Genomic DNA, 15,793 nt, shown 5'->3' with positions numbered 1-15,793 from the left:
CTTCCCAGGTGGCTCATTGGTAAAATATCTGCCTGTCAAGCAGGAGACGGGGGTTTGATCCCTGGGTCGGGAAGATCCCCTGGAGAAGGGAATGGCAACCCACTCCAGTATTCTTGCCTGGGAAATTCCATGGACAGAGGAGCCTGGTGGGCTACAGTCCATGGGGTTACGAAGAGTTGGACATGACTGAACACACACAAACCTCCAAAGAGAGGCAGAGGTCCAAATGTGGAGGGCCTTAAATGTCAACTTTAAAACTCTGAAATTAACCACTGAGCAATAGGAGCCATGAAAAAACTTGGAGGAAAAGGAAGATAAAGCTTTCTCTGGCAACAATCAAGCCTGAAAACTTTGCAGATTCATCCTCCACTGTTACCTACTGCAGAAACTAGCAACTCCAAGGGCTCATGTTTTGGTGAAGGAAAGGAAAAGGGGAGAGAAGGAGAGAGGAAGGATAAGGGGAGAGGAGAGAGGCTGAAAAGGGAGAGTGAATAAAGAACTAGAGAGATCGAAAGCGCTCCTGGGGGAAGTGATAGAATGATCTTCCTTCATTCCTCATTTCAGAGGCAGCCTGGGGACTGAATTCACAACATAACCTACCTATTTCCCCATTTAAGACTTGAAGTTTCTACCCCAGTTTGGGACTTCCGTTTAATTTCGAGACTGTGCTTTCCGGCCAGTGAAGAGCAAGCGTAGGGCATTAGGACCCAGCGATTGTTGTAGTGAGAGGTTGAATCTCGATCTCTCAATTTTTCCCTCGAGCTCCCTCCTCTCCCTTTGTCATTCTAGCTGCCTGCTGCCTCCGCAGTGTCCCTGTAGCTCTCTCTGCGCTAAGTGCCTGCGCCTTAGGCCAGAGGGTGCGCAAAGCAGAACGGTTAGTCCGGACCTGCCTTGGTGACCCCATGGCATCCCCTAGAACCGTAACCGTCGTGGCCCTCTCAGTGGCCCTGGGACTCTTCTTTGTTTTCATGGGGACTATCAAGTTGACCCCCAGGCTCAGCAAGGATGCCTACAGTGAGATGGTAAGTGAAGCAAACGGGTGATGAGGAGCGCACTCCGAAGGGATGGAGAGTACCGCTCCCCTTCTTTCCTCCCTGGTCCAAGGTCCCAGCCCTTTCACCCCTACCCCCACCCCGGACCCTCCCTTCTCCCCAACAACTTTGCAGCTGGGAAGGAGCAGCTGGACGAGAGCGAGAGCTAGCCGGGAACAGCTGTTAGGGAGCCACTGCATGGCAGTTGGGGGAGGGGTTGCCCAAGTAAACCCTCCACCCTCAAGTAAACCCGAGGGCTGAGACCTGCGTAACACCTGTCACCGGCAGGAGCCCTTTCCTCCTTCCAGCACACCCAAAGTCCGGGCAACCAGCTTGCAAGTCTGATTGCTTCCCTTGGAGCTTAGAGTTTAGCAAGCTGGAGAGTTTATTTATCTTGAGGAAGAACAAAAGGGAAGGAGGAAAAAGCTGAGGGCGAATGGGTTACTAATACAAGCAATTTTTAGGGGCGGAGATGGTATCCCTCATCCCAGCTGGGGAGCGGATGGTATTCCCCTAGCTGCCTGGGCGTGTGTCTGTATCCTGGAGACAAAAGCAGACTTGGCCCAAATAAAGGTCACTGAAACCCTGCTTCTTCTTCTCTCAAGGGAAAACTGGATGTTTTGTTTTGTGTTGTTTCTGGGCTAATCTGCAGTCTGCTTTTTCCCTCCCGCAAAATAGTCCATAATCCCCATCTTGGCTCCTGTGGATGCCCAAGGCCAGGCCCTCTGCAGGGTTTCCCCTCTGCAGAGTTCAAATCACCTGAAGGTGACTGACCAAAACATCTCTGCAACCTGGGGGCTGGGCTGTACTCCCCAGCTGCGTGTGAAGAGGACTTGTTCCCAGGCTGTGCAGTAGGAAGGAGATGACAGGGGCTGTTTCCAGCACTTTCTTGCTCTCTCGCTTCTCCTCCAGTCACTCTGCCTCTTCATTACCCCACCCCAGCTGAAGAGAACCTCCTTCTCACTGCTTCTGCCAGACTGCCAGTCCTGGGAGGGAACCCATTACTGGGCTCTCAAGGTCAAGAAAGAAAGGAGCTTAGGAGAGAAAAAGGAGGAGAGAAGAAGCAAGAGGGACTCCCCATTAGGGCTGAGGCAAGGAGGAATAGCCCCACATGCTGACAGTTGACAGGAATAAATAGCTCTTCTGGAGCTCACTGCGGAGCCTTCCAGAGCCCCTCAACCGTGAGCTGCAAATGGATGGAGCCTGGCAAATCAGATACTCGGAAATGTTTGCAAGAAGCTCTGGCTTCAGTCTCAGGGTTTAAGCTGGTGTTTCCCATGTCTCTCATCACAGGATCACCTTGGGGTCAGGGAGGGCAGCTGATACTCAAGGGCCAAGGGCTACCCCCAGTGGCAAATCCTAATGTGTTTCTCTTTCCCGCTTTCCCTCCTCCCACATTTGACCAGATGGAAATGAAATCAGGTCAAAATGAGTATCCAAGACAGCCTGCATCGGAGAGAGGAGGTGGGGTAGCAGAAGCCACCAAAGGCAGAGGGAAAGGGTGGAGGGGAATTGCCATTATATTTTTATCTTGGCAGTAGTAGTTTGGTGTTAGGTTATAAATAAATGCATATACTCTTGATTTTCTCTCCTTTTCATATATACATACATTTATATGTTTGTGTATGTGTGTGTGTGCCTTAGGTATATTTAAGCTTTCCCTTTCTGTAGGGACATAGTACCCTTGCTCAGTATACTCCCTTTCTCCCTGGACCCTGCATTAGAGGCCATCCAAGCTGCACCCTAAGTACAGTGTAAGGTTCTGCAGACAATCCAACTAAGATGGAGTCACCAGGAAGCTTCCGATCAGCTTGGCAGGCGCCCACGAGGAGGATCAGCCACAAATGGGTTTACAGTAGCTTTCTTCCCAGGGAGTGGAGCTGTCTGTTACAGTCTAGTGAAAGGCAGAATATATGAAGATTCCATATCATACAAAGGAAGATATTTAAATAGGTGTAATCTAATACAGCAGTATAGAATGATTGTGTGTGTGTGTGTGTGTGTCTGTGTCTGTGTCTGTGTCTGACTCTTTGCAACCCCATGGATTGTAGCCCGCCAGGCTCCTCTGTCTATGGGGATTCTCCAGGCAAGAATAATGGAGTGGGTTGCCATGTCCTCCTCCAGGGGATTTTCCCAACCCAGGTATTGACCCCAGGTCTCCTGCATTGCAGGTGGATTCTTTACCAGCTGAGCTACCTGGGAAGCCCGTGTGTGTGTGTGTGTGTGTGTGTGTGTGTGTGCGTGCGTGCGTGCGTGCGCGCACACGCATGCGCATGCGTGTGTGTGCACAATTCTGTGCTTAAGGGCATCTGGAAGAAATGGAAGAACTATAGCTGGGAGGTAAACATCACGGTACTATGAAGCTTGAGGAGAATTTTCAGACTGCCCTTGTCCAGAGTTCTCTCCTGTATTGAGTATTAGGCCCCAGGCTAGAGATGGCTTTCTGGCATAGGGCCCACTGCATTGTGCCTGGGCCAGCCTAGCTTTATTGTTGAACCCATAGGACGTGGGGACAATTCAGTTCTAGTACAAAGAAAGTGCTCAGTTAATATTCGTTGAATGGCTGGGTGAATGAATGAGTCATTGTAGCGTTGTCTTGGCTGGTCACCACCCTTCAGATTTCTCTGGTTGGCTCTTGATGATGCAGTTCAGAAGTCATTTCTTGCCTCTCAGAAGCAGGTTACAGCCCCTCAGGACTCAAACCAGAGATCAGCTGGGATAATGATCTGGGATTTTCTGTTTTCCATTGAGGAGTGATTCCTCTGCATTGATGGAGTTAGTCATGTATTGACTGCAATGGCTTTTTATATAAAATCTCAAGGTGTTGTTGTTCTTATTGTTTGTGATTGTTGTTTAAAACATCTCAGTGAGGTAGATTCATTTTTAAAAGTTATGCTTATTTTATTGATGGATAAACCAAAATAGAGCAAGTTTAATGACTTATTCAAGATGCTAAGCTAAGCTTCTGCTGGAGCAGAGATTAGAAACCAAATCTGTGACTCAATATTCCCAGTAGAGGAATCATTAATGGTTACAACTGCTTTTTTGGATGTCAGAAATTATGACTGATTCTTGAAAATGTGTGGCACATTCTTTCTCCTTTTTTGGTACCAGTCCAACTGTCCCTACCCCATATTTTGGGGTTTCATTTTACTTTGAAACCAATTTTTTTTTAATTTGGATTTTTTTTTGTTTGTGTCAACTATTTTTGTTGTTGTTCTAAAGCCATTAGTGTCGTGTTTAGGTGTTATCCCGTCCATGGAGAATCACTGCTAATAACTAGACAGACAAATGAATATGAACTTCTTTCCCATCTCTACTGGAGGAGCCAGGAAAGGGTATTGGAAAGAGTGCAGACTTCGAGTCATATTGGTTTGGGTTCAAGACCTGACACTCCTGAAGTGTCTGCCTCAGTTTCCTCATCTGCAAAATGAGGATAATACCTACCACAGGAGGTTGTTGTAAATATGAACTGAGGTTGCATATGGAAGAATCTAGTACAGTATATGAAAATGATAGGTGTTCAAGAAATGCTCTAGGTTCAGGTGATGATATTACTCACACTATGTTATGTAGTGATTTCCTGACTAATTTGAAGGACCAGTTTAAGGGATTGAAATCAGACATTTAAAAGAGTAGGTTGCTATTTTTACATGCGTTGGTGAACAGACCTCTATGCAATCAGCTAATATAGAAAACCCTACACTCGCTGCTGGGTAGTGCATAGTGGATCTCGTGCAGAATTTCTGGATGCCTCTCTTGAATAGCCGTTTGGTATGTGTCACTCCATACCTCCTCCCAATTTAGCAAGTGTCACTATAGAGTACTCTAAATCCCACGTGAATGCAACACGACTGACCACTCCCTTGACTAAGTGCCTTCATTAATTCACTTGCAGCTGGGAGACAGGACACAGATGCTGCTAGGCAGTTTAACATATGAATGGTTGACTTGCTCTCTATCTGGTGTTCAGCTCTTTGTAGCAGGGGTTCACTAGCGGTGGTTCTATCCTGCAAGCACAAAGGGCCACAAATGGAACAGTAAGAAAACACCAAAAATACTGTCACATTGAAGCCAAAGGATTTTTGACCCTGAAGAAGACAGGGCAGGTCTTTGCTGCTTCTTTGCAGCCCCTCATAGGGAAGGTTTATTATTGATTTGAATGATTTGCTTATTTGTAGTTAAATGCCCTCCAGTGTTTCCCCAGGGTTTTAGTTAATGTCCACAGGTGATCTTTTATGCTTCCAATCACACTATTAATTGCATTCCAACTACATAATAAGATAGTAATTTACCAATGCTTAGACTGTTCTTTGAGGTGGTACAATACGTTTATTCCCTCAGAGAGGCGACTGATCCTGAGATGTGAAGTGACTGTGCTTAGTTTACACAGCTAGCTAGCCTAAGCTAAACTACATTGAAATTTATGCCAGGGAGGTTGTAGCCTCCAATGGTCAACAGCTGTGCTTGTTTTAGAGCGACTTTTGACTGTGAGTGGAAGTCAGACCCTTCTCCCGTTAGATGCAATCTGGGAGGGATCCACTCTGGTTAGCAGCTTCCTTTTTAGGTGGGCATTATATGATAGTGGAAAGTAGAACTGCTTAAAAGGTGCTTTTGTTCACATGATATTTGGCAATTAAGCATGTGATGGCTTTTTATTGCATTTAAGAGATGATCTATGATTCACATATGGCTTTTTTTTTTCCTACAGAGATTCAGGAAAATCATACTTGAGTCAGTAAATTTTTCAGCACTTATGTAGCCTTTATGATCTAATATAGCAACCAGACTGAGGTTTTTAGCCAAAATATATTTTTGTCAGTGCTCTCTTCTGCTTTCATATAGTTTTCCCCTATAAATTGTATTGAAGTATAACATACATACTGAAATGTACACCTAAGTGTACAGCTCAAGGAATTTTAAGAATTCTGTGTAACCTAGATCAAGAAATAGAACATGACCAGCATCCCAGAAACTTCCCTCATGGCCCCTTCCCATTAGTACCTACACCCATCCCCTGCATAAATCCCGACTTCAACAATATGTTAGTTTTACTGTTTTTACTTTGGCTGCCTCATGCAAAGAATTGACTCATTGGAAAAGACCCTGATGCTGGGAAAGATTGAAGGCAGGAGGAGAAGGGGATGAGAGAAGATGAGATGGTTGGATGGCACCACCGATTCAATGGAGATGAGTTTGAGCAAACTCTGGGAGATAGTGAAAGACAGGGAATCCTAGTGTGATGCAGTCCATGGGGTTACAAATAATCAAACATGACTGAGCGACTGAACAGCAACAAATAAATGGAATTATACAGTATATTAGCCAAGTTATTTTTTTTTTCGTTTACCTAACTGGTGTAAGTGAACTAAAGTGGAACAAATTATTTGCCCTCTCTTCACATTTTGTCCTGTTAGCTGGCTTGGACGGGTAATTAACTGTAATTGAAGATGAGTATTATTAGACAGTTGTGAGGTGTTCAAGTTTAATGTAATTAAAATGAGATCATGAACCCAGGAGTGAAGACTAAATGATAAAAAGAAAAAAGATATGACTAAAGAAAGGTTCCGTACGTGTTTGATTCATGTCTGAATCATACCATCTCATACTATACAAATGAACCAGCTTGAGTCATTGCTATTATCATTAAAGTAATTACTGTGGCTTGCAAATATATGGATTTCTAATTGTGTGCTTCAGTAATGATAAAATATGTGTATGTGGCCCTTGGTTGATGCTATGATGTTATGATTCTTTGACCAAATCTCCAAAAAGCTCATTTAATTTCAAAAGGGGGGAAATTGAGGTAATACAATACTTAACTAATTTTCTCCAAGCAATTTAGGGGCAAAACTAGAATTGGAATTTAGCTAATCTTAGCCCAGGGATATTTCTGGATGACTGTCTTTGACTAAAGGTATTTGAAAAAGTTGACTAAACCCTTCTCTCTCCTTTTACTATAAGGAAACTATGGTTACAGGGTCTGGCTCATGGCAGTGAAAAAGAAACAGACCTATACAAAGTCTGTGAGAAAGAAACAGACCTAACAAAGTGAACTGTGAGAGCCTTTTGATAAAGTGACTCAGTTACCTCTTTATTCTTACTGTCACAACAATTAAAGTCTTTAGAGATCTAATTACTATCGACTTAAGACAAGTGACCCTTCTATTAGAATTGAGGTGACCTGGCCCAAGTCTTGTGGGGGCTGGCAATAGTAGGATACTTTTGATGTCTTTATCCTGTTCCACAGGAGAAAGAATAAAGGGCTTCCTATACTGTCAAGACCCTATCCAAGCTGAGTCCCATCTCTAACAAGTTAAACGTTCACTGTCTGGAGTCCTGGAGAAGAGATGCTATCTGTACCTACTCAGCTTTAAACTAAAGATGTGATGAAATGGCTTATCCACATGCAGTTTCCTCTTGAGAAAAGAAGGAAAGAAAGAGGCAACTGCTGCATACAAATATTCACAGCTGCAGTTCCAGAGGTTAGATAAACTGAAAAAGTAATATGGAGTTATACCAAATGGAGAGAAAAGTGTTCATTGAGGTCACAGGAACTTGATTTAAAGACCTGGAATTTGGCCCACAGATTCTACTATAGTATAGATAAAAATCTATTCTTCAATGATGGATGGTTCAGTTCAGTTCAGTTCAGTCGCTCAGTCATGTCTGACTCTTTGCGACTCCATGAATCACAGCACGCCAGGCCTCCCTGTCCATCACCATCTCCCGGAGTTCACTCAAACTCGTACATCGAGTCGGTGATGCCATCCAGCCATCTCATCCTCTGTCGTCCCCTTCTCCTCCTGCCCCCAGTCCCTCCCAGCATCAGGGTCTTTTCCAATGAGTCAACTCTTCCCATCAGGTGGCCAAAGTACTGGAGTTTCAGCTTTAGCATCTTTCCTTCCAAAGAAATCCCAGGGTTGATCTCCTTTAGAATGGAGTGGTTGGATCTCCTTGCAGTCCAAGGGACTCTCAAGAGTCTTCTCCAACACCACAGTTCAAAAGCATCAATTCTTCAGTGCTCAGCTTTCTTCACAGTCCAACTCTCACATCCATACATGACCACAGGAAAAACCATAGCCTTGACTAGACGGGCCTTTGTTGGCAAAGTAATGTCTCTGCTTTTTAATACGCTATCTAGGTTGGTCATAACTTTTCTTCCAGGGAGTAAGCGTCTTTTAATTTCATGGCTGCAGTCACCATCTGCAGTGATTTTGGAGCCCCTCAAAATAAAGTCTGACACTGTTTCCCCTGTTTCCCTATCTATTTGCCATGAAGTGATGGGACCAGATGCCATGATCTTCGTTTTCCGAATGTTGAGCTTTAAGCCAACTTTTTCACTCTCCTCTTTCACTTTCATCAAGAGGCTTTTTAGCTCCTCTTCACTTTCTGCCATAAGGGTGGTGTCATCTGCATATCTGAGGTTAGTGATATTTCTCCTGGCAATCTTGATTCCAGCTTGTGTTTCTTCCAGTCCAGCGTTTCTCATGATGTACTCTGCATAGAAGTTAAATAAGCAGGGTGATAATATACAGCCTTGATGTACTCCTTTTCCTATTTGGAACCAGTCTGTTGTTCCATGTCCAGAGGCTTATATCTTTCCTTTTCTCCTTTGCTTTTCACCTCTGTTCTTTTCATGGCTATTTGTAAGGCCTCCCCAGGCAGCCATTTTGCTTTTTTGCATTTCTTTTCCATGGGGATGGTCTTGATCCCTGTCTCCTGTACAGTGTCACAAACCTCCATCCATAGTTCATCAGGTACTCTATCTATCAGATCTAGTCCCTTAAATCTATTTCTCACTTCCACTGTATAATCATAAGGGATTTGATTTAGGTCATACCTGAATGGTCTAGTGGTTTTCCCTACTTTCTTCAATTTCAGTCTGAATTTGGCAATAAGAAGCTCATGATCTGAGCCACAGTCAGCTCCCGGTCTTATTTTTGCTGACTGTACATAGCTTCTCCATCTTTGGCTGCATAGAATATAATCAATCTGATTCCGGTGTCGACCATCTGGTGATGTCCATGTGTAGAGTGTTCTCTTGTGTTGTTGGAAGAGGGTGTTTGCTATGACCAGTGCATCCTCTTGGCAGAACTCTATTAGCCTTTGCCCTGCTTCATTCTGTATTCCAAGGCCAAAATTTGCCTGTTACCCCAGGTGTTTCTTGACTTCCTACTTTTTCATTCCAGTCCCCTATAATGAAAAGGACATCTTTTTTGGGTGTTAGTTCTAAAAGGTCTTGTAGGTCTTCATAGAACCATTCAATTTCAGCTTCTTCAGCATTACTGGTTGGGGCATAGACTTGGATTACTGTGATACTGAATGGTTTGCCTTGGAAACGAACAGAGATCATTCTGTCGTTTTTGGGATTGCATCCAAGTACTGCATGTTGTACACTTTTGTTGACCATGCTGGCTACTCCATTTCTTGTAAGGGTTTCCTGCCTGCAGTAGTAGATATAATGGTCATCTGAGTTAAGTTCACCCATTCCAGCCCATTTTAGTTCGCTGATTCCTAGAATGTCAACGTTCACTCTTGCCATCTCCTCTTTGACCACTTCCAGTTTGGCTTGATTCATGGACCTAACATTCCAGGTCCCTATGCAATATTGCTCTTAACAGCATCAGACCTTGCTTCTATCGCCAGTCATATCCACAGCTGGGTATTGTTTCTGCTTTGGCTCCTTCCCTTCATTCTTTCTGGAATTATTTCTTCACTGATCTCCAGTAGCATATTGGGCACCTACTGACCTGGGGAGTTCCTCTTTCAGTATCCTATCATTCTGCCTTTTCATACTGTTCATGGGGTTCTCAGGGCAAGAATACTGAAGTGGTTTGCCATTCCCTTCTCCAGTGGACCACATTCTGTCAGCCCTCTCCACCATGACCCGCCCGTCTTGGGTGGCCCCACGGGGCATAGCTTAGTTTCATTGAGTTAGACAAGGCTGTGGTCCTAGTGTGATTAGATTGACTAGTTTTCTGTGATTATGGTTTCAGTGTGTCTGCCCTCTGATGCCCTGTCCCAACACCTACCATCTTACTTGGGTTTCTCTTACCTTTGACGTGGGGTATCTTTCATAGCTGCTCCAGCAAAGCGCAGCTGCTGCTCCTTACCTTGGATGAGGGGTATCTCCTCACCGCCACCCCTCCTGACCTTGAACGTGGAGTAGCTCCTCTCAGCCCTCCTGTGCCCGGGAAGCCACCACTCCTTGGACGTTGGGTTGCTCCTCTCGGCTGCTGCCCCAGGAGGAGATGGGTGGTTATCCCTAGGCAAAACAAGGGAATGTTTCCAGAAGCCACTCAGTCCGCATCTAGAATCTTTACTCTGAACTGATTGTAAGAAACTCATCCTGCTTCCTGTGTTTATTATGTTAGAAGGTTATACTTAGGATTTAGGATCTGCCTGTTGGGGAGCTTTGTGTTGCTAATTAGAAAAAGTCCTACCTTCAGAGTGATAAGAAAAACTCTCGGGTCTAGATTTCTTTCCCTCATGTCCCCCTGCTACCATCACCAGAGTGTAGAGGGACAGAGAGTGAGCAGGTGGCATCTAGGCTAATAGTGAGAGGAAACCACCAGATGCCCTATTCCTTGACTCAACTCTGATCCACATGTGCCTAGCTCAGTTAAACCCAGGGTTTTACTCATCCTGCTGGTCAACCTCTCCTAATTTCTCTCTGAAAATGCCTGATTTAACCTAACATGAGATGGAGGAGGAAGGACTGATACTTTGAGTTTTCTTATATGCTCAGTAACAGGGTAGGGACTAGAGGTGATTGAAGTGAAAGTTGCTCAGTTGTGTCCAACTCTTTGTGACCCCATGGACTGTAGCCTGCCAGGCTCCTCTGTCCATGGGATTCTCCAGGCAAGAATACTGGAGTGGGTGGCCATTCCCTTCTCCAGGGGATCTTCCTGACCCAGGGATCAAACCTGGGTCTCTCCTACATGGCAGGCAGATTCTTTACCGTCTGAGCTACCAAGGAACCCAAATTATTTGGAAGCTTCAAGAGTCAAGGATACACCAAAAATGAGAATGCTGTGAGCAAGGAGATCAAACCAGTCAGAGGTGAATAAAGGTAAATAAAGACAACTAAGACAGAATCTGACAGGGCCAGGTTTAGGAAGAGGTGTGAGGCAGGGTCGTAAAAGTGCAAAATTGGATCCTGTCTCTGTTTAAAGTTGTGATTTTTTTTGTGCGTGTGTGGATATTATTTAACTTAATCAATGAGTGTTTTGGTGCCTTAGATTTTGTACTCAGGGGACATAGCCTTACTCATTTCATCTTAGTCCCAGTTTTGCTCAGGAAAATGAGACTCAGAGAAGCAAGTAATTTGCCCAGGGGGCACCCAACTAAAAAGTAACAGAGATAGGATTTGAAGCCAAGCCTGTTTGAATCCAAACCCATGCTTTTTTTAAATCTAAACCATGGATCTTAAAACAGTACTCATTCCTAGAATACTCATAAAGGACTATCTTGTGCCACTCATGATAATTAGTCCATGAAATAAAGGTGCATTCACTAGAGGAATGACTTAACATTTGCTCCAAACTAGAGTGTGTGAACATTATTCTAAGCACCAGATTCTCCCGACAGGTCCAGTTGGCTTTCTGCCTGATTCTTATAATATTTGTCTTGCATCTGGTGCTTTTGACTATTCTCTTCTTAAAATTCTTGGCCCTTATGACCCCATCTCTCCTGGGTTGCCTCCTACTTTTCTAACCACACTTGCCTCTATGTTGTGGATTCTCTTCTTCCTCCCCTTATTAAAATGTCTGTCACACAAAATTTCCCACTGTATACATTCTACCTGGGAACACTGATGACTATCAATTCTGTATCTTTACCCCAGACCTCTATTACTGAGTTGCCTATGAAACAGCTCCGCTTAGAGATGTCTTAGAGATACTTCAACTAAAAAACTCCAAATTGAGTTCCTCATTCCTTCTTGCCTCTTCCCCCTCTTCTTCCATATGCAGTCTTGACTTCTCCCTTTCCCACCATGGCCACATCTGATAAAACATCAATTCCTGTTGACTTTGCATTCAAAGTATCCTTGACTCCATCCCTTCCCTCTATCTTTATTGTCATTACTCTAGTCCAGGTCTCTCACCTGATCTCCTCACTTCCAGGCATACCTCTCCCAATCCATCCTTGATGCTACTTCCAGAGAGATCGTCCTTAAAAGCAAATTATGCTGTTCTCTTGGCTTATAAGATAAAATCCAGCTCCACAATGCTACACTCTATGATCTGATTCATATCTGTCGTCTCTGTCTCATGTCTCCCCCTTACCTCCCCCTCCCCCAACCTATGCTGAGCTGGGGCAGTGTTTGAAATACACCAGTCTATTATGTCCTTCAGGGCCTTTACTCATCCAGCTTCCTCTGCCTGCACTGGCCTTCCCTTATTGATCCTGCAAACACCTGCTCTTCTTTAAGATTCCATCTAGCTTTTCTCAGTCCCCGTCTAGGGAAATTTGACCATTCCAGTGCGTCTCCACTGTATCTATGACCATAATGCTACATTGTGTTTATGTACTTCCATAACTTTTCTTCCTATAAATGCAAACTTTAGGAAGGCAAGGCTTTTGAATGATTGATATCTGAATCCAGAGTACCAAGCACAATGCTTAGCACAAGGAGGCACTTAATAAATATTGAATGAATTAATTGATACTTCATGAAAACAAAGTAGTGGGCAAAACCAGGAAAAAACAGATTTGATAAAATCTCATCAATTTACTACAAGATGAGGATTGGGTCCATCTGAATAGTGAAAAATATTATCTATTACTCTAAGGTCAGTAAAATTCTATTACTTTGTAGTATAACCAGTGCCTCCCTTCTTTGTTCCATGATATCTGCCTTGGGCTACAATTAGACCTTATACAGTACTCTATTATATACCACTAACCATGTTGCTTCCATGATGTTTTTATGCATGTTTCCCCCCACTAGAACAACAGCTTCTTGACCCTGTCATAGTCATCTCTATATCTCCATCACATAATCCATAATAGGTATTCAATAAGTGTTTATTGAATTAAAATTAATCAGTGTCTTGTAAAAGCCCAGGGATTTATATCAATGACCATAAGAATGATTTTTGGCTTACTATATCTTAAAGATATATAAGGGGCTAATATTTGCATACATTTAAATTTTTCTGTTTGCTTAGCACACTTAAAAATTTTTTTTTACAGATTCCACAAATGTAGACTCCGATCAGATATTTTTTGAATTATCAAAAATTCCAAATTAGAAAAGTCCAAATTAGTGAGGCTTTATTGTCTTGTTTCATTTTTGTTGTTGCTCATATGCATCTGCATTTGGACAAAGTAGGCACTGGAAAAAGGGGATTTGGCTAATCTGTACCAGTTTTTATGGGCCCAATGAATTTTCTTTTAAATTCTTAATGTTGTTTATGATTTATAATCAGAAAAAAATTTTTTTCAAGGGTGTTTCCACTACTGCAGGAGGGCCTGGGTTTGATCCCTGGTCTGGAACTAAGATCCCAAATCCCCAGTGCTGGCACTTGGTATGGCAGAAAAAAATTTTTTTAAACTATAAAGTCAAATTCTGTTACCTTTGATGGTGTTACTAAGGATTAAATCACAAGGATCTCAGCGGATTGCTTGCTTTTTTCCCTTTATTATAAGATTCTTATTTAGGGGACATGGTAAACAAAGAACAGGACACCCTTGACTGGTGTGAAAAGGGAATGGTGGGGAAGAAGGACCTTGCTTGTGTGCTCTTCATTCTAATGGTAAAATCATGGTTAATGCAGCGATTTCTTTATGGTATTCCACTCTAGAAACGTGCTTACAAGAGCTATGTGCGAGCCCTCCCTCTGCTGAAGAAAATGGGGATCAATTCCATTCTCCTCCGCAAAAGCATTGGTGCTCTTGAGGTGGCCTGTGGCATTGTCATGACTCTTGTGCCTGGGCGTCCCAAAGATGTGGCCAACTTTTTCCTCCTCTTGCTGGTGTTGGCGGTCCTCTTCTTCCACCAGTTAGTCGGTGATCCTCTCAAACGCTACGCCCATGCCCTGGTGTTTGGAATCCTGCTCACCTGCCGCCTGCTGATTGCCCGCAAGCCTGAAGACCGGTCTTCTGAGAAGAAATCCTCACCACCAGGGAATGCGGGGAGTGACGGCAATGCCGGGAATACCGAGGAGCAGCCATCCTTATATGAGAAGGCCCCTCAGGGCAAAATGAAATTGTCGTAGGAGAGCAGAAGTGCAAAAAATGGACCTTCCAGGCAGTTGCCTCCATGACACCCAGGAAGATGTCAGTGTGTGTTTTTCATTTGATTTATTTATCTTGGGGGAAAGGGACACATATAACCTGCAAGTTGATGGTCCTATTGGCTTGTGTACACCTATACCCTAAAATGACCTCCCCACATAGACGTGTGTGCACCACCTTTAATCACTCTGGGGCAACTCTCACATCTTGCTGCATGTACATGTATATGGCTAACTATTGAAGTGTATTTGTGAGATGGATTCCAGCAAGCATGTGACTGTGAGATTATGTGTGGGTAAACGTTACTTACTCTGTGTGTGTGTGTGTGTGTGGGTGGGTGGGTGGGTGTGGGTGTGTGTATGTGTGTGTGTTCGCACGCATGTGCAAAGGAAAAGGCTCTGATCTTGAACTAATCCTGCATAGGTAACCTTTCCTTTATAGACTGATTCTAGTGAAGGCAGAATAAAACAAATCTCCTATAAAGAGAATCCCACTTACTTCTTGGTATAAAACAAACTATGTATTCCCATGGGATACAGGGATCCCTCAGTTTAAGCTGAAAACTTAAACCTCCCACTTTAGGAAAAAGTTCCTTCAATTTGAGACCCTGAGTTACATGTAAAATGAATTAACCTCTACTTTAAAAGTTGTTTAAATTGTAAATACTCCAGATTGAGTTTAATTAAAATAAGGGAAATAATGCAGTCAGTAGATAGTCTAATTCTTCAAGTGATAAAATCGGAAGTTTCACCTTGCCTTTGTCGGAGCCCAGCCTACTAAGCTCCTTTATTCACAGTTGGAAACTGAAACAATAAACTTGTTATCAGACATCTGTTTTGGATTTTCTTAAGCCAAAAGCTGCCTCACTTCCACTATTCTCAGCAGCTCACCAGTATTTGGCAGATGCTCCACTGTTGCAGTTGAGGGAGCAAAGATTAGTCCTGTTAGAAGTCTGTGAATCTCCAACTCAAGCTGTTCTCTTCAATCATCTGAAATTTGACAGATGAGCTATATCCAGTCTTTTCTGCAAATCAGATTCACTATTCTTACTGAATTTTCACTGAACTTTGCTAGTGTAAGCAGAGATCCAAGTTACCCCCATGGTTGTCTGCTCTACTACACCTCTTTCAGTGGGTGGAGTTTAGCTGGGGGAAGGACATTCGATACGGGTTAGTCGGATTGAGCAGTATGAAAATTGCTTTCTTCATTATATACTGCTGCTTCTCCTTGTTAGATGTGCTCTGATGGTTTAAATATCATTGTGCCAGGGATGGGGAAAGGGGTGGGGGTGTTGTGTGTGGGGAGTACGAATTAATGTATTTTCTGCAGTGTCATTGTTCTTGTTAAATGATACCTCTGTCTTATTTCTCTCATTCTTTCAAAATAAACATTTTTGAAGTTTGGAGGAAATAGTCTGGACAAATAATGAAAGTCTGGGAAGAAAGGGTCATATCATGGGATTCAGGCTGTTTTATTTTTGAGTGGATGTGGGAGGAAAATAAAGACAAGGGGGAGTA

The 15,793-nt window shown here is 43.4% G+C and overlaps 1 protein-coding gene across 1 annotated transcript; it reads left to right on the top strand.

Annotated features, from left to right (window-relative positions):
- Nucleotides 1-854: 854 nt before the first annotated feature.
- TMEM35A (transmembrane protein 35A) lies at nt 855-14,548 on the top strand. The gene is made up of 2 exons (XM_052663784.1): nt 855-1,022; nt 13,844-14,548. The coding sequence occupies exons 1-2, from the start codon at nt 903-905 to the stop codon at nt 14,255-14,257; spliced, it is 534 nt and encodes a 177-aa protein (XP_052519744.1). The 5' UTR covers nt 855-902; the 3' UTR covers nt 14,258-14,548.
- Nucleotides 14,549-15,793: the final 1,245 nt, after the last annotated feature.

The sequence above is a fragment of the Budorcas taxicolor genome, chromosome X (genome assembly GCF_023091745.1).
Source record: "Budorcas taxicolor isolate Tak-1 chromosome X, Takin1.1, whole genome shotgun sequence".
Taxonomy (NCBI): Eukaryota; Metazoa; Chordata; class Mammalia; order Artiodactyla; family Bovidae; genus Budorcas; species Budorcas taxicolor.
Note: the sequence above shows the minus strand (reverse complement) of the source record. Positions and strands in the feature narration are given on the sequence as shown.